The 21663-nt window shown below is 40.5% G+C and overlaps 1 protein-coding gene across 4 annotated transcripts; it reads left to right on the forward strand.

The window, feature by feature from the left end:
• The first annotated feature begins 323 nt into the window (after window positions 1-323).
• brwd1 (bromodomain and WD repeat domain containing 1) lies at window positions 324-21005 on the forward strand. 4 transcript variants are annotated; one of them, XM_026320325.2, is made up of 44 exons: window positions 332-577; window positions 691-749; window positions 869-898; window positions 1114-1173; window positions 2053-2203; window positions 2434-2532; window positions 3321-3481; window positions 3744-3965; window positions 4801-4901; window positions 5699-5769; window positions 5960-6060; window positions 6142-6182; window positions 6272-6373; window positions 7636-7789; window positions 7909-8043; window positions 8465-8593; window positions 8770-8918; window positions 9155-9231; window positions 9535-9765; window positions 9966-10149; window positions 10691-10781; window positions 11035-11157; window positions 11258-11328; window positions 11528-11753; window positions 11909-12025; window positions 12500-12607; window positions 12808-12932; window positions 13239-13321; window positions 13622-13733; window positions 14223-14284; window positions 14390-14545; window positions 14707-14827; window positions 15000-15125; window positions 15254-15320; window positions 15800-15850; window positions 15933-16058; window positions 16188-16340; window positions 16501-16658; window positions 16958-17124; window positions 17278-17403; window positions 17533-17736; window positions 17817-18140; window positions 18269-18415; window positions 18512-21005. In XM_026320325.2, exons 1-44 carry the CDS (start codon window positions 541-543, stop codon window positions 19927-19929), a joined length of 6756 nt encoding a protein of 2251 aa, XP_026176110.1. In that variant the 5' UTR covers window positions 332-540; the 3' UTR covers window positions 19930-21005. The 4 variants fall into 4 exon arrangements, 3 of the variants coding, with proteins under 3 accessions (XP_026176110.1, XP_026176121.1, XP_026176129.1); XM_026320336.2 differs by having other exon boundaries at window positions 11035-11145; XM_026320344.1 differs by lacking the exons at window positions 332-577; window positions 691-749; window positions 869-898; window positions 1114-1173; window positions 2053-2203 and having other exon boundaries at window positions 2447-2532; window positions 3326-3481.
• Window positions 21006-21663: the final 658 nt, after the last annotated feature.

Here is a 21663-nt window from a genome sequence, read left to right on the forward strand (position 1 = left end):
ATAACGCCTCCAGAGTGCACGTTTGACTGTTTTGCAAATAGCTTTTTCATAAAACAACTTGATCAATCCACACATTGATTCAGCAAATTGGCAATCACCGCCTATGACGTCATGTGCAGAACTCACGACCTTGGTCAGTAAAACGGGGGGCGACCGTTTGGCCACCGCGTCGTTTGTAATTAAAAAAATATACATTTATTTGTTTATTAAACATTACGTTGGAAATCGTATCGATATCCGATGCCGCACTGAAATAATGTAAAGGTCGCTATCCTACGGGCGAACGTATACTTGTGTGGTGCGGAGTGAGTGCTCCTCCCCACCCCCCTTTTCCTGTGTTACTCCGCTGTGGCGGAAGTAAGTCGTATCGCCGAGGCCTCATCCTTCCAATGGCGACTGCAAACGGGCATAATAGAAAGCGGGAGCAACCGTGGAGGGGGTCAGAGTTGTGTAGCCGAAATTAAATAAATATATCTTATTCTCTGTAGTCCTAAAGTTAGCCTAAAATTTGTTTCACCTCTCCAAATCACGGCCGACTCAATGGCCAAAAATCGGAACATTTCGCTCCTTGAGTCGGGTAAGCCGCAGAAGTAAACCCAAACGATAGCTTAATTTACAGCGATACGGTTCGTGCTGATTGAAAAGGCAGCTGCTTTTCTTGTGGTTAACCTGCTCCCTGTTCAATTTCAGAGCTCTATTACTTGATTTCTCGTTTTCTAACAACGGGTCCATGTCGGAGAGCGGCTGAGGTGAGCTGGCGTGCCTTGACTGGCACCGTGTGTTGTATTTCCAAATAGTTGACTAGCTACTCGATAACACAGTTAATAAAGACAATCCAGTCTGAATCGCCTCTTTTAATCCGCTGCAGGTTCTGGCGAGCGAACTGGAGGAATATGAGGTGTGTATGCTCGGTGTCTCCGCAGCTTGTTTTCTGCTAGCTGCTGTCCGTCGGTCTCGACTCGCTCCGGGCATAAACTTGCCTCACTCAGTCGACTTTTTAATACCTCTCTACGTCTCACTCGTTTGACATCACTCGGTTTTTACTAGCTTAATGTGCAGCTGCTGCTCTTTTCTCTGCTGACTCCGATTTTACCCGACTCTTGTTTTCCACAGCTCTTACCCGGGAGACTGGACTGGCTGGGAAACGAGCACCCGAGAACATATGAAGATGTGGTGAGATTGAACTTCATCTCTGTGATTGTCGGCGGTTGTTATTGTCTTGTGACAGGGGGACTGTGTGTCCACGCTCTCTGCTTGTTTACGGGCTTTGTTCTTTTTTTTTTCTACCTGGCTACTGGTGAATAATCTTGAGTTGGGATGTTGGACAAGGTCACAACTCGTGCCCACAGGCTTCTCTTTTCAGACTGAATTGTGACATGTTCGCTCAGGAATTGGTATTTTAGCGTAGGGTTTAATAATATTTAGCCCCGACTGTTGTACTGCAGATAGGGTGGGTCGTTCGGCTTCTCGCTACGTAGAGACTGCTGCGCTGGCCAATCAGAGGCCGAGATGCGCTGTTTCTGCGTTGTTTTGCATGTGACATGCGCTCTGATTGGTCCATAAAAACAAAACGTTTTGCATAAGAAGCCACGCCTCCTCTGAATATGAGTTCAGGAGGAAACCACAGACCAACCTGGTCAGACATGTATTTTCACAAAATATTTAAACTGCTAGTATTGCATAACGTATTATCGATTACATATACACGAGCTGCAAAATAAGCAGCATATCTCATAAGTATTGTGATTTCTTGGTGGCTGGTTTTTCTGTTATGAAATCATCTTCAGGCACTTTGTTTTCACACTGTTTTTCACCTGAAAACCAATCTTAGTAAAAAAATGTCCTTAAAATGCCTGTTTTGTTTGAGGAAACATGAAAACATTTTCCGATTACAATGATATAAGACAGTTCAGGAGGTTGATCAACATTTTCATCGTAATCGAATATCAAAAGTGTTGTTGATTAATCTCTTCATCAGTTAATTGCATGGTTCAGCAGGCATCTGTTATGTTCAGTCTCGTAACACTCCTCTGTCTTTGTTTGCCATGATAGGTTGCAGCCAACAGACATATTGCACCAGACCATTTGTTACAGATATGTAAGCAGATTGGACCACTTCTTGACAAAGAGGTGCCATCATGTGTCCCAGGTGTGCACTCTCTTCTGGGGTCTGGAAAGCAGTCAATGCTCAGGACCGCAAAAGGTACGCAATTTTTAAGACACCTATTATTTCTGGGGCCATACATTTATAATAAGCTTTCTTTTCCATACAGTCCTTAATTAGGAAATTATACATGTCTGTTAAGTGAATACTGTATTAGTTTGGCATAAAGGTTTTGAGTTTCTTGGTTTCTGCAGTTGGCAGAACTTATACTGCTCTTTTTCCCCATATACAGCTGAATCATCATGTGAGGTATTCATTTTGTTTTTCAGACTGCGACAGTGTGTGGTTTAAAGCTACATCATATGCAGCCCTTCACCGGGGCAGACCACCAGAGAGGCCTTTGAACTGCAACACACCTCTGCACCTTGGTAGGTGCAGCCTCAGTCAATATTCTTGTGTGTGTTAAGAAATTGCTTGGAGAAATGTATGTCCTTGAAGCTGTCACATACTATTTTCAAAACACATCTCCTAACTATTTGTCTTTTTCCAATTTGACTAGTAGGCATTTTGTCAGGCTACAAAAAGACCACTCTGCTATGCTGCCAGGACTTAGTCATATTGGTTGATATGATGTATTCTATTGATATTAAATTGATCATAAGTCATAATTTCACCCAGAAATTTTCCTGGAATTATGTTTGTCAATGTTTTACCCATCCAGTTCATCAGGATTTTTACAGATTTCTGTTTACTCCCACAGTCGAGGCACTTGTCTCAAGCATTCTGCTGCATAGATTCTTGTTCTGGCTGGTGTTTTCTTTTTTAAAACCTGGCCATCCTCTGGGAAAATAATACAACAGCTGCTTATTTAAAAATGCCATAGCACTAGCCAAACTGGCCATGTTATAAATGCTTAAAACCACTTGAGCTACGTGCATATAATTTATGCAGCTGCAACATAAGTGTAAAATAATAAAGCAAGTTATTGAGGCAAATTAAACAAAAACCTAAGATGATGAATTGGCATGCTTTGTTAAACCCAAGAATAATGGTCCTTTGCATCTTCATGTATTTCATTTCATCCTGTCTTTATAATGTGCCCCCATTCCTGCAGACATCAGTGTATATATATCATGCTCACTGTATTTGTGCTGATCCCAGTACTGTTGCACTAATTTCATCATTCCTCAGTTGACTGGCATCTTATCATCAACAGTGAAGGTGCATCAAGGGAGAGAGCTGACAGGAGTGCAGTGCTTCAGCTCCATCAATCCTGTCAGCAACTATGAGCACATGCGGCTGCACAGACGGATCCTGGGGCATCTGTCAGCAGTGTACTGTATTGCATTTGATCGCACTGGTCTCAGGATCTTCACAGTAAGATGAAATATGTCAACATACCTGCCTGCTCAAAAATAACCTCCAATACAGTGAGCTGTGATTGGAGATTTCAACTTTGCCTTGGCTCTTTAAAACACAGATTAGCATTGCATTTTAAAATGACATTAGTGAATTTGAACACTGTTTATTAACTGTGCATACTAAACTTTGTTAGGGTCAGATCCAAGTCACTTATGTCTTTAAATGCCAGGCTACTTAACTTTGTAGAGTATTAAATATTGAAATTTTTATTTGTCAGGGCTCAGATGACTGTTTGGTGAAGATTTGGTCTTCGTTTGATGGAAGGCTTCATTCGACATTGCGAGGACACTCTGCAGAGATCACAGATCTAGCAGTTAATTACGAGAACACACTAATTGCTGCAGGAAGCTGTGACAAGACCATCCGTGTATGGTGCCTTCGTACTTGTGCCCCTATGGCTGTGCTGCAGGGGCACAGTGGATCCATTACCTCTCTACAGGTAAAGAGCTCTATGTCATGATAATATATACTCATCATTTTAATTAGAGGACTGTCCTGTGTTTAAAAAGACAAACTAGAGCAGGGTGCATTTTTCTGCACAAAAATAATTTATCATGATCCAAATAAGATATGTTGCCTCCTTTTACTAAATTGTCTGAATGACCTTTACAGCTATAAGTATGTTGCTGGTATCAAAGCAAAGGAGCAAGATTCAAAACTACCTTATATATTTTGAGTATTTCCAGCCATGCAGCTCTCATATTGCCTCTGGTTAATATCTTTATTCTACCCTATGAAAAGATTTAATAATTAAGAATGTGTATATAATTTTGGCACATTGTGCATCTCTTTGCTGCGTCCCAGCTAGGCAAAGTTTTATAATGGAGCAGAAAGTTACAATTTCTTCACTTTCAATTTATTTGTATAGCTCCAAATCACAATATAAATCATTTCAAGGCACTTTACAAAAACTAAAAACCCAACAAATCCCTTGAGCAGCACTTGGCGACAGTGGAGAGGAAAAACTCCCTTTAACGGAAGAAAAAACCTCCAGCAGAACCAGGCTCAGTTTGGGCGGCCATAACCTTGTTGGGTGTCAGTATATTAAAGATGGGTCTCTGGTCTGAATCTAGTAAAAAATAACTTGGGTCCAGTGGACCTAAGTAATTATTTGTCATGGCTGAACATTAAGAATTTAAGATTGTTGTTGTTGCAATCGTGTTTTTAGGCCAGTCAGTTAATATGTGACTCTTCATGTAGAATGAAAGTCTTGATTTGTTTAGTTTAGTCAGAGGGATTCAGATGCCTGATCTCCGAATGTCTTGTGTTTTCAGTTCTCACCATTTGCCAAGGGCTCAAAACGTTACATGCTGTCCACTGGAACTGACGCTACTGTCTGCTTCTGGCAGTGGGACGTCAACAATATCAACTTTAGGTGAGTTTTTGAAATTGTGAATTTTTACAAATAATCTAATAAATAATCCGTTTTTTGAATAATGTTCATTATAAATACTGTGGCTTTAGCACTATTACAAAAAATCTCTGAGAAGGGAATGAAAAATGTAACAAGAATGGAAAGGACACACACTGGATATTTGAGAAAAGAAATGTATGTTTGTTTCAGTTAAAACAGCAAGGCTTTTAGAAAGCATGTTAAGATGTAGGCTGTCAAATGGGAGTTTAAAAAAAAGCATCACTCCAAATGTAAGTTCAGTGTAGATCTACATCAAACACTGGGAAAACAACCCAAACTGGGTTGACACTTCATATGTTTTCACAGTGACTGTTACAGTAGGTTACTAACAAGGCTGCTTCTTATAGGTGCATACTGAGTGTTTGCTCAGTATTCATAATGTGAACTAGAAAGCAGCAAATTGTGCAGCAAATAACCAGGTAAACTTAAAAAAGAACTAAACTAGTAATTTATGAAGAGAATTGAACTAAACCCAGTGTCTGACCTGACTGTAATCACATCTGTTACTGCAAATTTGAGATGCTGGTTCGGTTAGATGGCAACTTTGTGTTTTTTGAAGGTTTTGGTCCTGTTCCTGGTACTAGCTACCTAAGACTAGATCTTTTTTTTTTTTTTTTTTTTTAAATGTGAGAAAATTGTCAAGTCAAATCCTCTAAAGACAATACTGCCACATGAACACTGTTCTAATTATACTATGAACGTTTGAATGACATTACTTCTTCTGTCAGTAACGTTTTAAATCTCTGCTATCCCTTAAGTGATCGGCCACACAAATTTATAGAGCGGCCGAGGCCAGGAGTTCAGACTGTGTGCTCCTCATTCAGTCCAGGTAATTAGTCCTTATGGGTAGACAGATGGTGCTGATTGTGAAACAAACCTGCATGTTTGCTACTTCATGTGTTTTTAGCATCGTACGGTTCTCATTATGATTATATAGATGGCAAATTATCAACATATAAAGGTTAACCTCTGAATATGTGGTTAAACAAACTGTTTTTCCCTTTTGAAACATTTTTCAGGTGGGATGTTCTTAGTAACAGGCAGTACCGATGATGTGATCAGAATCTATTACTTGGGAAGTGGGGTTCCAGAAAAGATATCAGAGCTCCACGAGCACACGGTAAGAAATCTCCCACATATTCACATACACTTTAATTTGTGTATAGCAGTCCTCCTTCATATTTCTGCTCTCTCTCTGTAGGACAAAGTTGACAGCATCCAGTTCTGCCACACTAGTGAAAGGTATGACAAAGTGATTGTATATTCACCTGACCATTGCATCATGCATTTATTAAAGTACAATACATTTAACAATGACTGCCCTGTCTCAGGTTTGTGAGTGGAAGTCGTGATGGAACAGCCCGTATCTGGAAGCTCCATCAGCGGCAACAGTGGAGGTGCATCTTGCTCAACATGTCTGCCACTCTTCCAGGGTAAGGGCCAACTTTGCTTTTGTTACCTATTGGGGATGCAAATGAATTGGTCTTGGAGCAAACACCTTCAGAGTTGGGTTGTCTAAGTGCCTAAGAAAATGGAGAAATGCTGCCGAATATGCAAGAACAAGATTCTCATTTGCTATAACAAGTACCTGGAAAATTTGCTAAATGAGTCGCAACCATTTGCTGTTTAGGGTTCCTCAGAGAGCTGTCAGAGCATGCCCAAGTGAACCAGATGCTGATATTAGCTAAGGAATCCATTTGCTCACATTTTTGTTTTGTGTATCTGTCAGATGACATGAGTCCTACCACTCTCATCTGTTCGTATAACGGGTTATATAATTATATGAAATCAAGATTTCTGAAAACCTTGACTAAAGATTCTTTGTATTAACTGTGCTGTGAGTTTTATAACAAACAGTGGTTATTGGTTCTGATGTGTTTAATAAAATATTGATTAAAATGTTATATTTATCATGGCCTAGTTAACCTGAGGTTATGCTGACTTACCGGAGGGATTTCGTGTTCTCTGCAGTGTACCTTTCTAGCCAAGTGTGCTTTTGGACAGTTTGTTCAGTGTCAAACCTGGAGTGTTTCCAGCCGTTCAGGGCTCGTTTCATTGTTATTCAGTCTGTTTGTAGATGCACAATAATATGTGCCAGCACAGTGTGTCACTAAAATATAAATATCACTATGCTCAAAAACACCCAGAGCTTCTCTGTCTGTCACAAGTAATGTTTGATAATGGCTAAAATAAGTCACATTTTGGAGTACATTCAATTTGGTGCTGTGTGTTACATTTTAAAGGCAGTCACTGTGATATCTGTATTCATCGTGAGATATGAAATAATCCAGTTTAAAAATAAGTTTTGCTTGTTTGTTGTTAATCTACTTTGTAACAGTCTGAACGCCAGAATTGTGTAAGTAATCAGCACCACATAGATTGAGTCTGTTAGAGATTTAGATTGTCGGACTGGCTTGTTTTGTGGTTTAAAAAAATGAACTTTCAGTAAAAACAAAAGTACTACCTTGCCTTAAGAGAAGTGAAAGAGAAAACACAGCTAAACAGAATAATGCTGTTGGGGGTGGCTGTGGGGACATGTAGCAACATGCTCATTGCATTGACATCAAGGCTTTAATTTACAGTTCCACTGCAGCGTTATATGCACAGTGTTATTTTACTGTTTTTTCTTTTGAATAGAGCTTCAACATGTATCTGATTTATTTTCTAATTTTATGTTTATTTTTGTTCCTCTCAGCGCTGAACCAATGAGTGAAGAGGAAACCTACTTCAAACCCAAAGTCACCATGGTAGCGTGGGATCGCCATGACAATACAGTCATCACGGCTGTTAACAACCATCTCCTCAAAGTGTGGAACTCCTACACAGGACAGCTGCTACATGTCCTTAAAGTAATTACCATAATTTTCCCTTTCTCTTAGTAAAATATAGTGGACATCAAAATCACCCAACTTAACCTCCACAAATGGTCTAATTTTAAAGAAGAGCATAACATGAACATTGTTTTCAGGGCCATGAGGCTGAAGTGTTCGTCCTGGAACCGCATCCTTTTGACCCCAGAATCATCCTGTCTGCTGGCCACGATGGGAACGTCTACATATGGGACCTGCTGCGGGGGACCAACACACAGCACTACTTCAACATGGTACACAGACACTCAGCACTGTCAGAACATGGCATTTACTGGGTGATCGACAAAGTGCTGCAGCATGACAAACAAGACTCATTTAGAGACACACCCTCATAGAAAATAAGCACAGCAATAAACAGCATGGTTTGTTTTCACCTTCATCTCTCTGTGTGGTTTGACGAGTATGACTGCCTAATTATTGTGTATTTTTTTTATTGTTCTCTGCACAAAATGTTTTTTTTTTTTTTTTTTTTTTTTAAACCTTCAAGTCCTGCAGGATCATCTGGGGACACATTCTGAACAAGTGTTGAAAACCTAAAAGGCAAAAAACCCATTTGAACTGCAGTTAAACAAAACATTTAAGCTATGCTGATCTTAGTGTCTCCCTGGTTTACAATTCTGTGTATCTGGATTGACTTTTATGTTTTATATCTAGATTGAGGGCCAGGGTCATGGAGCTGTTTTTGACTGCAAATTTACTCCTGATGGCCAACGGTTTGCCTGCACAGACTCCCATGGACATCTACTGATCTTTGGCTTTGGTAGTTCCAAACCTTACGAAAAGGCAAGAATAAATCACACAAATTTAATATTTCAGTGTTAACACTTTAGTGTTGCCAAGTTGTTGTTAAATGTCTAGTTATGAATTTTACAGATTACAGATTTTACAGAATGTAGCATTGGTGAGAAAAACGTGTAATAATCCCACACCACATCTTACCTTGTTTCTTTTCCACACAGCTTCCAGACCAGGTCTTTTTCCACACAGACTACAGACCGCTGATCAGGGATGCCAATGGCTTTGTGCTGGATGAACAGACACAGCAAGCACCCCATCTCATGCCCCCACCCTTCTTGGTGGATGTGGATGGAAACCCGCATCCACCAAGGTAGTCATGTGGTCCTCTATGGCCTAGGGCACTATAATGTCTTACTAAGTAGATTACAGCAGTTAAATTCTTCGATTGGTTTACAAGTCTTAATCTTCCCATCAATTTCATTTTTTACCTTTATATGTATGTGCTTTATAGTGAGGTCTTTCCTGTTTTTATTAAGAAAATCTGAAATGCATGCAGTGTCTTTAAATTAGTTTTTTTTTTTTTTTTTTTTTCTGCCTGCTGTTCAGGTACCAGCGTCTTGTGCCAGGTCGAGAGAACATTGCTGCTGAACATCTGGTTCCACAGCTGGGATATGTAGCCACAAGTAAGTCCTTAAATTGACTACGATTATCCATCCATGCTTATACTGATTTTCCTGTAGAATGTAACTATGGGGCCGGAGCCAATCACAGTTGACACTGGGGGAGAGGCTTGACTATAATTATCCCCATCTAAGACTTACTGAGAATTTAACTAGGTCTTAAATGATGAAGTCCATAATCCACCTTTCTCACTCAGCTGGATTTAAGAACATGAAAAGCTTACTAAAACAGTCAACTGTCAGTCTTCGGTCATTATGAAGCTGTAGCAACATTTGCCTTATGTTCTTGTTCGATGGTGTCTTTAGGTGATGGTGAGGTGGTGGAGCAGGTGATCAGCCAGCAGACCGCAGAACATGAGGAGGTTGCAGTAAGACGCAGCAGCCTTCTGGACGAGGCCATCCGACAACTTCAAGAGCAACAGGACCGCCAGAACCAGCCTGGAACGGAGGCAGTACTGAGGTCTGGAGCAGGACCAGAGGGGCAAGCTGAGGCACAGGGCCCAGCCTTGGCACCAGCACCAAGCACACCACGCAGAGGTATTCATACTCAACTGGTTTTGTATTGGATCGTTTTAGTATGCATACTGATCTGATCTATTGGAGGCTGTCTGTGTGTAGTTTCTTCTGTGAAAGTTTCACACACTGTTCCGAAAATACCACAAAATAATTCACTATATATATATATATATATACGTATACATACATACATGTGTATATATATTTTTTTTTCTTTACAGTGTCTGTGAATGATCGAGCAGATGTGCAGTCTCCACCTAATGTGGGTCTGCGTCGCAGTGGACAAGTGGAGGGTGTTCGGCAAATGCACCAGAATGCTCCTCGCAGCCAGATGGCCACAGAGAGAGACCTGCAGGCATGGAGACGTAGGGTGGTGGTACCTGAACTGGCATCTAACAGCTACAGGTAGAGACATGAGATGGCAGTATTAGCTCTATCAACAGCTGAACCAGACTCTTTTGTAGTGCATCATATTAGGTTTTGTTTTCAAGATACAAAAAAAGTGGTTGATTTGTGGAATTTATTATTTTAATAGTGGAAAACGGTGTAATTCCCATTATACTGTGTCCATGTTGCATCAATTTCAAAGTTCATGTAAAAACCCATGTAAATTCAGTGTTTTTTATAGTTTTTAGACAATGGTTGAGGTTGATGTCAGAGATGAATACGACCAACCATGGTGTGGATTCCCCGACATAATGAATCCATGAATGTCATTGTTGGTCTCTGTATGGCATTTGAATTTAATCAAAACTTAAAAAACACCAGCCTTACATTTGAATATGTTCAATACCGTAGTTCTTGGACTGTTGGTTTATTAACATTAACAGAAAAGTGACAGGCGCTTATGGCTAAACTGCCCATCAAACATCAAGGAGTGTGGTTGAATCAAATTTGCTCTAATTTTGCTGCCTGCATTTAAAATATTATTGAAACGATTTTTCAGGGATCAGGAGGACATTCGAACCGCCAGAGGAGATGAAGAGGTCGCTCTGTACAATGCAAAGAAGAGACGCACTATCTACAGCAGCTGTCGTGTAGGTTTCTTTTGTCCATAAGACATCTGAAATGGAATAGTATCTGCAGTTTGCACATAACGGTATATTCACACTGTTGTGTTGAAATGATGAATGCATGATGTACATATATAGGAAGTTGTCATGTTTTTTTTTTTTTTTTTTTTTTTTTTTTTTTTTTTTTATTGATTTATAAGCAGACATTTCAGTTTTTCCCCCGTATGCTGCAAAAATGTTTGCACTGGTGTTGAGTCAGTCACTTCTGTGCCCCCAGGATGATTCAGATGATGAGACTCCCACTACAAAGCGAGCACACGGCCGCAGTGACATGCTGGAATTCATCGATCTGTCCTGTGAAGAGGGAGAGGAGACTGCAAGCTCAGAGGTACACACTGAGGTATCATCTTCCACTCTCCTGTGACTATGGAAAAAGTGTTTTTTAACAGCACCTTTTTCAAATTTCAGCAATTTATTGCTTTTGGTTTTACTCTGTTAAGGACAATGAACTGGATGGCAGTGACCTGGATTCCTCCAATGATGAGGAGGAGTGGAACAGTGACAGCTCAAGGTGTGACGTTTACCTGCCAAGGGTCTTATACTATGCAGGATTAATTATTAGCATTTGTTTGAACTTGGAGCACCAGATAAATGGCTTTCTTAACCTTAAAAATATTATATAGCCTGAGTTCACTTTTATGTTCAAACTTTATGATACTCAAGTTAACTCTTTGTGTGGCCCGTTATCATCTATATGTTTGTTCTGACAGCCACACATCCAGTGAGTACTCAGACTGGACAGCAGACGCTGGTATCAACCTGCAGCCCTCCACCCCTCTGTCGTCAAGGAAACGAGTGCAGCGCAGACTCAGCACCTCTGAAGAGGAGGAGGAAGAGAACGAGGAAGAGGAGGAGAAGCAGCAGAGTGACGAGGAAGAAAAACCTTGGAAGAAAAGCAGAGAGAAGAGCAAGAAAGCAAAGAGCAAGGCGCTCAGGGTGAGTTGTTAGACTCTACTCCACTCACGAGATGACTAACTGATGTGTCACTGTGTGAGTCGTCGTGACCCAGATTCTGCTTTAGATGATGGCTTTTATAACAAATAGGTTTATGTTTACACTCTTAACATTTTGCATTATGGTTCTCTGATCAGCGTCCTAAGGCCAGACCATCCATTAACAGAGAAGTCTCCAATGAGTTCAGACCCTCACTTTGGATCACTGATGTCTTTCCCAGGAAGTCTCCTTTTGTTCCACAAATGGGCGATGAGGTATGTTGGATAGACATTTGGAGAGTCACTTGGAGACAATGAGAAACATTTTATACTCTTGTTTATTTAAAAGAAAAAGAAATTATGCTCTTCCAATATAATTAGATTTTATTATTTTTTAATTATTTTTAAGGAATAAAAGGACACTGCCACAGCAGAACAGAAGCATTGTTTAAAAAATGGGGGAAAAAATAACATATGAACATTATACATTAAACATAATAATGTGAGTTTTCATAAAAATATTTTGTAGTCAATTTTACCATGTAAGGCAGATTGCAAAACTGGAAAGCTCAGGTCGTGATTTATAGATGTTAGAAATATGGCCATTTTTAAAAAATATGTTGTGGCCTAACAGATGTGGTGTAGACACTTGGCAGCTCTTTGGGTAGCTTAGCAGGACATCACAATTATCAGCCTGTATCGCATCACATTGATCATTTACTTTCTAAACCCAGCATCTCTGTCTGCCAGGTGATCTACTTTCGGCAGGGCCACGAGGCCTACGTTGAGGCAGTGAGCCGGAGTGAACTGTACCCCATCAACTTAGACAAGCAGCCATGGAAGAAAATGGAGCTGCGGGTAAGTATAATGCAATCTAGTAGCAATTGTAAAATATTGCTGGTAGAAGAGTTTGGACACATAAACCTTTGAAGGATTCAGTGCAAGATGTTGAATAATCTACAGTCTTCACTGAGGTCAAGAAAAAAATCAACATGATGTACAATACAAGTAGAACTCTGGGATGTTTAAATTAAATGGAAATCTCGTATGTTTCCTAGGACCAAGAGTTCGTGAAGATCACTGGGATCAAATATGAAGTCTGCCCCCCAACACTTTGCTGTCTGAAGCTGACTCTTATTGACCACGGCACAGGGAAAATTACAGACAAGTCATTTTCTGTCAAGTAAGCAGCTCAGTTTCCATTAGGTAGCAGTTTTTAATCTGTTCAAAGTCCAGGCTCAAGGTGATATTTGCCCTTATGAAAACATTGCACATGTATGAAAATGTTATTACATCAAAATAATCAATTGATGGTTTGTTATTTTGGTAAGGATAAGTACAAAAAAATAGAAGTTAGATTTTGGTTTTGCTGGCAAAGTTTCTAGTATGCACAGTGTTTTTATGAATCTGTTTCATTCAGCATCAGTTCCAGACATCCTTGAATGATTATTACACGTTATAGTCAAAGTGACACTGATTTCTACTGCAGGTATCACGACATGCCAGATGTGATTGATTTCCTGGTGCTGAGGCAGAGTTATGACGAGGCGCTCCGACGAAACTGGCAACCAAGTAAGCGAGTGCAATATTCTTTGTTAGAGATGTTTCTTTTGTCTCGACACCCACACAGCAGCATCATCCTCTGTTTGAACGGATCCAGAAGTTCTAATACTCTGGTGAATTATTGCCAGCATGTCACACACCAGTCTGCGGATGCTTTATAATTTCTGCATTGCACATTCTCTCACTCCTTTTGGTGGTGTTCTGTTTCATATGATCTGTCAGGGTAGCTGCCTTTCTAAATAAGTGTCAGGCTTTTATTTTATTTTTTTTATGCTTCACCTGAAATGGATCATATTTTCTCTGGTGCAGATGACAGGTTCCGCTCAGTGATAGACGACGCCTGGTGGTTTGGGACCATTGTGTGTCAGGAGCCATACCAGCCAGAATACCCAGACAGCCTCTTCCAGTGCTTCAAAGTCAGGTGGAGAAAACATAAATTCCACCAGTGCAAAATATGAGCCACTCTCTACGACATATTACTCAGTGTTTGAAGTAAGACTTGGACACATTATGCCCGACAGCAGTAAAGTGAAACTTTTGGCTGACTTTAGACTGCTACAATCGAAGTGAGGACTAAATACAAACAGCTCCCAAACACTTTCTTTCCCAAAACTGTATTTGATATTAGATGTAACATTTTTTTTTTTATATTGTTGCATATTTAGAAATACTCTTCCAGTTTGCAACATATCCAATGATCAGTCATGACTAGTTCGTTTGTCCCCGAGTGGTTATTTAGAGGCATTACAGTATCTGACACTATTCTTCTAATAATGACATATTTATTTATTTATAGTATTATTTCATATCAACAAATCAAACATAATAATGACAGTATGATATTAACAGGGTGTGACTATATACTCTGGCAACATTGATCGATTTATTTATTTAATTATTTTTGTACCAGATGGGACAATGGAGAAACTGAGAAACTAAGTCCTTGGGATGTGGAACCTATTCCAGATGATGGTAAATTGTCACATCAGCACTCAGACATCATTGTACTGGCATCTGTTGTAAAGTAGGGTTTACCAGGTTTCACTGCATAGTGAGCAAGTCTCTCTGCTTGAGCAGCCCAGCAGCCAGAGACAGAAGGAGGCGGCATCCCTGTGACAGCAGATGAGATGAGTGAACTGATGTACAAGCCTCTACCAGGAGAGTGGGGGGAGAGGAGCAGGGATGAGGAGTGTGAACGCATCATTGCTGGCATCAACCACCTCATCACTGTCGGTGCGTAGACCTACACAGATGTTCTTTAAGTCACTATATTTGCGGTCACTGTTCTTTTCAGTCATTCAGTCACATAGGGGAAATCATCTTTTTTTTTTTTTTTTTTTTTAAATTATGAATGAATTTCTGTATACTGTAAACTTTTTACATTTCTGCTACAGAGATCGCAGCTCCCTTCTCTGGTCCTGTGGACTTGACCCAGTATCCCGCGTACTGCACTGTGATTGCCTACCCCACTGATCTGGGCACCATCAGACTGCGACTCATCCACAGATTTTACAGGTCAGACCCACCAGTCTTTCTTCTACCTACCTGAAAATGCTGGTCAGAGTTAATTTCTGTAATCATTGGCTGATCCCTCAGTCAGCCCTTGTATTGCTTTTTCCTTTTGGGAAATTGTATAACTTGTATTTTGAGTGACATTTTATATTTGCTCACATTTGGTGATCCACAGACGCCTTTCAGCATTAATTTGGGATGCCCGGTATATTGCACATAATGCTCGCACTTTCAATGAGCCAAGGAGCAAGATTGCCCACTCTGCAAAAATTATCACAAACGTCCTTCAGAAATTTGTCAAGTAAGTTCTACTTTGTCTAGGCTAGTGTCGGCTAGTAAACATATATCCTGTATGTGATGATACCCAAAGTATGGGCACAGCAACACTTTACAAAACTGAAAGTTCTAATATTTTCCTAATTTCCTTAGTAAGCCAAGCTGCACAGATATCATGGAAATTTACAATGCTGTTGAAGAGATGGATGATGATGAAGAGGTAAGTCTAGATAAGTCAGCAACTTTATTGTTAAGTCTAATGACATTTATTAATTTTTATGTACCACATAGGACTGCAGATAAAAATTAGCTTGTATGGCTAAATCTGGCGTATCTACATGCCTTACGTGACTTATAATGCTCATGTTTATTAATATGTATTGTCTCCATTTAAATAACTGTCATAAATCACGTGTCGTATTGGTCACATTACTGTACTGGTTAGATTGCTATATTTTAGTTTGACCAGCAAATGTAGAAATGATTTCATGAGGAGCACCTGAAGTACTTTTTCAGTTTTTTAATATACAGTGTTGTGATTTATTTCTTTCTTGAGTTATAGAAGGAATGATGAGATAATGTGGGATACACAGATTGCCCATATATAGTTAGAACATTTTAATATTTAATCGGCTAATAATTGACAGAAACATAACATGTCAATGTCCAAAGTCCTGTAATTTACATTTATGTCTGTAGGATGAGGATACTGAAGCACCAGGAACCTCCTCTGGACATCGATTACGTCAGGTAAATATTTAAATAAATACTGTGTACTGCATTATCTTTGCTGTCAATGATTCAATAGCAGTACTATTCCCAATCTATTCAGCGCTCTGTAGATGTGCTGCCTGACAGAGATTCCTGGAAGGAACAGTGCAAGAATCTGCTCAACTACATACTTGAGTGTGAGGACTCAGAGCCATTCAGACAGCCTGTGGATCCTCAGAACTATCCAGTAAGTTAATGCAGCACATTGAGGTCATGCGGTCGAATCAAGCACCATCAGTAGTTTTACGTTTTGTTGTGTGTGTTTGTATGCTTGGGTAAACGGGACATCTAAATCATGTTTTGTGTGCATGTTCAGGACTACCATGACATCATTGATACGCCGATGGACTTCGGCACGGTAAAAAGGACCTTGGGGGAGGACCACTACGAAAACCCTATGGAGCTTTGCAAAGACACCAGATTAATATTTGCCAATGCTAAAGCCTACACACCCAATAAACGCTCCAAGGTAGGGAAGTACTTGAAGTCTGTGGTAGAATATCAGAATAACTGCCCTGCAGGACATAATGATGTAAATGGCTAGAGTCTGGGTTCAGAAGCGATTTTATACTTTAACTGCACGATTATATTGACTGATTTGGGATTTTGGTTCGTTTGCTCTGTTATAGATTTACAGCATGACCTTGCGGCTCTCTGCTTTCTTCGAAGAGCAAATCAGAATAATCATATCTGAATACAAGACTGCTGTCAAGAGTAGCGATAGGCTACGTCGCAGTCAGAGGTTCCGCAAGAAAATGCAGCAACAAGATCAGTCCACCACCACAAGGTTTGAGTTCTGCCTGTCCTCAGCTCATATAATTAACAATGAGTAGATCAGTGGACACACTTTGTACACATTATGTACATATAAGACCATGGATTAAAAGCTGCCTGTCTTAAGTACTTAGCTGTAACTGTTTTGTCATCATTGTGCATTGACTAATACAGCAAAAAAAAAAAGCTTTCCAGCATAGCTGTCTGGGAGTCAGAATGGCTTGGGTTTAAAGCTCATGTGATGCAACACTTGCAGTCAAATACTTCTCCGTGGCACTGTCTGACGAGAAGTTGCATTCTTCTTTTCTTAAGTCATAAGAGGCCTGCAGTCAAAACTCAGGAAAAAGTGGAGTCAGTCTCAGTGACCAAATCTACCTCAGCCAAAGTGTCTGTTCCTGAGAGAGCGAGGAGTCGTCGAAGCAGCAGCTCAGGTCACAGCTCCACAGAGGATGACTTCAAAGCTGCTTCTTCAACACCAGGTACAGACTTTTGATGAGAAATGCATTATGGTCTTATAGTAAAGTAAAGTAAAGTAAAACAAAAAATAGTAATCATAAGCATTGTGTCGAAAAACTCAGTTTGAATCTTGACATGATCAAGCTTTTTTTTTTTTTTTTTTTTTTCTGATTCAGAGTCTGAGAGTGAGAGTGAGCCGAGTGAGTCTGAGGAAGAAAAACATCCAGGTTCCTCAAGGCACCATCAACTCAAACAGAAAGTGAGAGTTACAAGAAGGAGTTGTGCCAAACAGAGGAAAAAAGGTCAGGAATTAGTTTTTCCAGTTAATATACAGTTCTCAAATATCATGTCTTCACTTCTGTTTGGATAAAGACAAGATTTCAAACAAGAACCCAAAAGTGATTTCCCTGGAATTATCTTCTTGCTACCAGTTACAGAGAGTGATAGCGAAGGGGAGGAAGATGATGATGATGATGATGATGAGGAGGAGGAGTTTGACAGTGAGAGTGAAGAGCAAGACGATGGAGGGTTGTCTTCCCAGTCTTCAGGTCATCGCTACCCTAGCAGGAGTAGAGAGAGCAGCAGAAGTACACGGCTGACCAGAAACCGTGCTGCTGCGGACAGAAAGCGAACAGGTGAACACTAATGACCACTGTCTTCAACATCAAACCCAAAACTCTCCAGCCAGTGCATTAAACTTGCTTTTTGATTTCAGAGGGCAGAGTGGAGATGAATGGTCACAGCAGCCGGGCATCTCGCAGGGAGAGACGTAACCACCGGGACTCTGACAGGGCCACACCACAGGGCTCAGACAGGGATGAAGTGGAAGAGAAAATCACGGGCCGCAGGTCACTCAAGAGGAAGACGGCAAGGGCAGCTGTGAATAAGATGAAACTCCTTGAAGTGTCGGATGAAGACTACGACGAGGAGGAGAAGCCAAGAAGGAGCAGCAGCCGCCTCCACCAAACAACCCGGGCCAGCAAACGCACAGCAGTGATCCAGAGCAGCTCAGATTCAGATGGAGAGTCTGCAACATGGGGTAAGCAAATGCTTGTGTACAGATCTTTAAAATGTACACCATCCTTCATGCACGTGTACGTTTTAAGTAGCTTCTATTTTGGATTATGACCAACCATTGGATAATTCTGCTGTCATCTCTCTTTCTAGCTTCTCAGAATACAAAAGAATCAGATGGTGAATCCAAGAACGAGGACGATGGCAGTGGTGCTTCATCCTCCCAAAATCAGCAGAACGGAGAAACAAGGTCCAACAAACAGAAGAAGTCAAGACAAGCTGCTAAGACTAAGGGAAATGGTGAGCAGTGTCATTAGTTACTTTAAGCTTTCAATTTCTGGTTGTGCTTTAAATTGTGATGAAGGTTTCTCATCATTTTTATTCTATCTTCTGCAGATACTTTGTCCCATGTAAACGGACACAGTGCGAAACATCACAATTCTGACAGCAACTCTGAGCAGGAGGAAGCTGCAGAGACTTCTGGAGAGGAAGAGGAAGCCATGTCTCAGAAACCTATTAGAAGCACAGCGACCACTGCAGTCAGGAAGAAGAGGATTACAAGTGAGGAGGAAGAGGAGGTGGTAAAGGACATTGAACGTAGGAGCACACGACACAAACCTCCCGTAAGCTCAGATGATGAGGACAAAGAACACACATCCCAGAAACACCCACAGCAAAATGGTAGAAATGTGGAGGAAGCAATCCACACGGACTTGAAGAAAAAGACTAGATTTGCATCGTCAAAAAGCCAAGAAAAACAAAAATCTGCCTCAACTAATAAACTGGAAGGTGCAGAATCAGAAGAACTCAGTGATTCTCCAAAGAGATCCAGCACACGCAAGAGAAGGCTGAAAAAAGATGAACATGAAGTAGAAAGCAATCACTCCAGTGAAGAGTTTGAGGTGGAAACAAGGACAAAGAGGTCGACGCAAAACAGGGGTAGGTCAAAACGACCTCACGGTGACACCTCGGCTTCAGAGAGTTCAGAACAGGAATACAAACCCAAGACGAAGTCGAGGAGGAAATACTCCACAGGTTCATCGGACGAAGAGTCGGATAATTCAGATAATACATCAAATAGACGTTTTAGTCTCCGAGCCCTACCAAAAAAGAAATACATCAGTGAGAACTCTCTTTCTGAGGAAGATTCTGCTTCTGCAAGCCAGGGTAAACAGAAGAACGGTAACAAAACAGCCAGAGCTTCTAGGGAGGACATGTATAACAAGAAAGGATCTAACAGGACCTCTCCTAATGAAACCAGGAATCAGCTGTCTTCCAAGAGAAAACGTATTTACACCTCAGACTCTGAAGATGGAGGGGAGCATGGATTGAAGGAGCCAGTGCCCAAGAACAATAAAAGTAGCAGGTCGGGCTCCTCAAAACATCCAAAAAGGGAATCTCAACACAAAGTCGGTGACAGCAACACAGAAGACACCTCCTCCCAGTCTGATTCGAGCGAGGAGGAGGAGGAACATGTTCAACGTTTAGAGAAGAAGAAGAATGTGAGGCAGCCAAAACAAAAGGAAAATTGCAGCAGCAGCAACCACAGCTCTGATTCCGAAAGCGAGCATTCGTCTTCAGCCTCTGAAAACTCATTCACCAGCTCAGGGTCCCAAAGCGGTCCAGTGAAGAGAAGTCAGGTATGGTCTAGGATTGGTGAAAGGACTACGAGCCGCCAACTAAGGCAGCGCCGCCAACGAGCTGCCTCAGAGGAGGAGTACAGCGATGGATTGTGTGGCAAACCGCTGCGAAAGACGCGCGTGAACACCCGGAACAGGGGGAAGCGAACGGTAACCTACCACGACAGCGAATGAAGGATATAGCGGCTACAGGCTTTAGAGGAAAGATGGACAGACATTAACTGGAGACCTTAGACACTTGATGGCCACGTTATGGTAGTAGCACTGGACTCCTCGAGAGAAAATGCTGTGAATCTGTTTCATTCAGGGATATTTATATTTTCTATGAAAAAAACAAAACAAAACACGTTAATACAAATTCAAGCATTTGAGCTGCTGGTTTTCACAAGGATACAGAGCAAAACACCACCTCCCATACTGCTTGTTGTGATTTGGCCAGCGGAGTAACCATTCTGGGGAATCTTGTCTGCTTGGGTGCTATTTAATATTACCTCTGTTTAATCAAGCATATTGCTGGCTTGCACTAAGATACACTGTAAATGAGGTATTTCATACACTAGTTTTGCATTAGAAACTCAGGGGTCAACAAAGTTTACTGTAGTCTCAGACATGCAGTTGTTTTTTGAGCTAAGGTAAGACGAGAAACAATTCCAGGTCGGCAGATGTCCGAGCACACTCACTGGGACAAATTGAATCCATGTTCAGACTTTTGACTACAGCACTCCTTTGTAAATCCACTTGACTGTATTATGAGTTGATATGAGCCAAATTAACGAATATGAATCCCCCCCATACCATTTCATTTTTTTGATTAGTTTTGTGTTGTATTGTAGTGAATAGATGTAAATATGTGATTGAGACAAGAATGGCTCCTGAAAGGTTCGGTGATTTAGTAAGTAGCAAAGCGTTTATTTAAATTTTTGAGTTTTTTTTTTGTTTTGTTTTTGGTTTTTTTACATTTAACTGCATCGTCTTGCCATATGTCACAAATTGGTACCTTTTTGCCAAGTACAAGTAACCAAAAGTACTTATTGCAAAATACTGTGATTTCTCATATTGGGAAGACCCTTTATTGTTGTTCTGTGTTACCTACTTTCAGTATTAAATTCTTTTTCAGAGTTGACTTAAAACATTTTTCCAGTCGTGGTTTAGTTTTGTTTATGGGGAGGTTTCTAAATACAGTCGCTTTATGACATTTTGCTTAATGTTTTTCGTACTACACCTTTAATAAACAGATTTCACAGGTAAAACTGAACTCTGTGTGATTGTGGAGTGCAAGAATGAGTTAACACTTGTATTAATAAAGACAGCCCTTTCAAGGTGTTCTATGTGTTGGACTTAATCTTATACACTGACACCATGAACATTGTCTGCTCATAATTTTGCACTATGGCAAATCATTTATGTGGGTGTAGGTCTCAGCTATAATTTTCATGTTTCTAATTTTGTCATTTAACTAATGTAACTTGAGTTACACAGTAAGGAAATTACCTTGTACAGTTTGTGTATGGGTATAAAGTTAGCAGTAAGAAGTAAGTGAAATAAATGGATTATTTAAAGAGATCTTAATTGCTTGCAGAGAGGTGCTTTAGATACAGTCTGATTGCTTCTCTGCTTATGGGAAATGTATGTTAACAGTCTTATTAACTGTATTTCACAAAATGTTTCCTAAAGCAATTTACTAAAACGCATATTCACTTCTTAAGATTTAAGATGGAAATTGTTTTATTATTTTCATTAAAATACCTGTGGATGTTGTATCATGACACAGCTGGGCCCTGGGATAGGGGCCCAACTTATCAGGCTTTAACCTGTTTTTTTTAGTGTGTGTGTGTGTGAAGGAGCTTTAAAACACGATCTCAGCTGTTTTTTGAAAAGAAATGCCAAGGCCAAGCAACCGGGACAAAC

Source organism: Mastacembelus armatus, chromosome 13 (assembly GCF_900324485.2).
Source record: "Mastacembelus armatus chromosome 13, fMasArm1.2, whole genome shotgun sequence".
NCBI lineage: Eukaryota > Metazoa > Chordata > Actinopteri > Synbranchiformes > Mastacembelidae > Mastacembelus > Mastacembelus armatus.

Bases quoted from the DNA above. Each gene is read 5' to 3' on its own strand.
- brwd1 (XM_026320325.2), top strand. From the start codon at position 541: ATGGCCAAAAATCGGAACATTTCGCTCCTTGAGTCGG. The intron at 2,204-2,433 runs GTACGCAATTTT...TTTGTTTTTCAG, and splicing joins AATGCTCAGGACCGCAAAAG to ACTGCGACAGTGTGTGGTTT. The intron at 16,059-16,187 runs GTAAGTTAATGC...GTGCATGTTCAG, and splicing joins TGGATCCTCAGAACTATCCA to GACTACCATGACATCATTGA.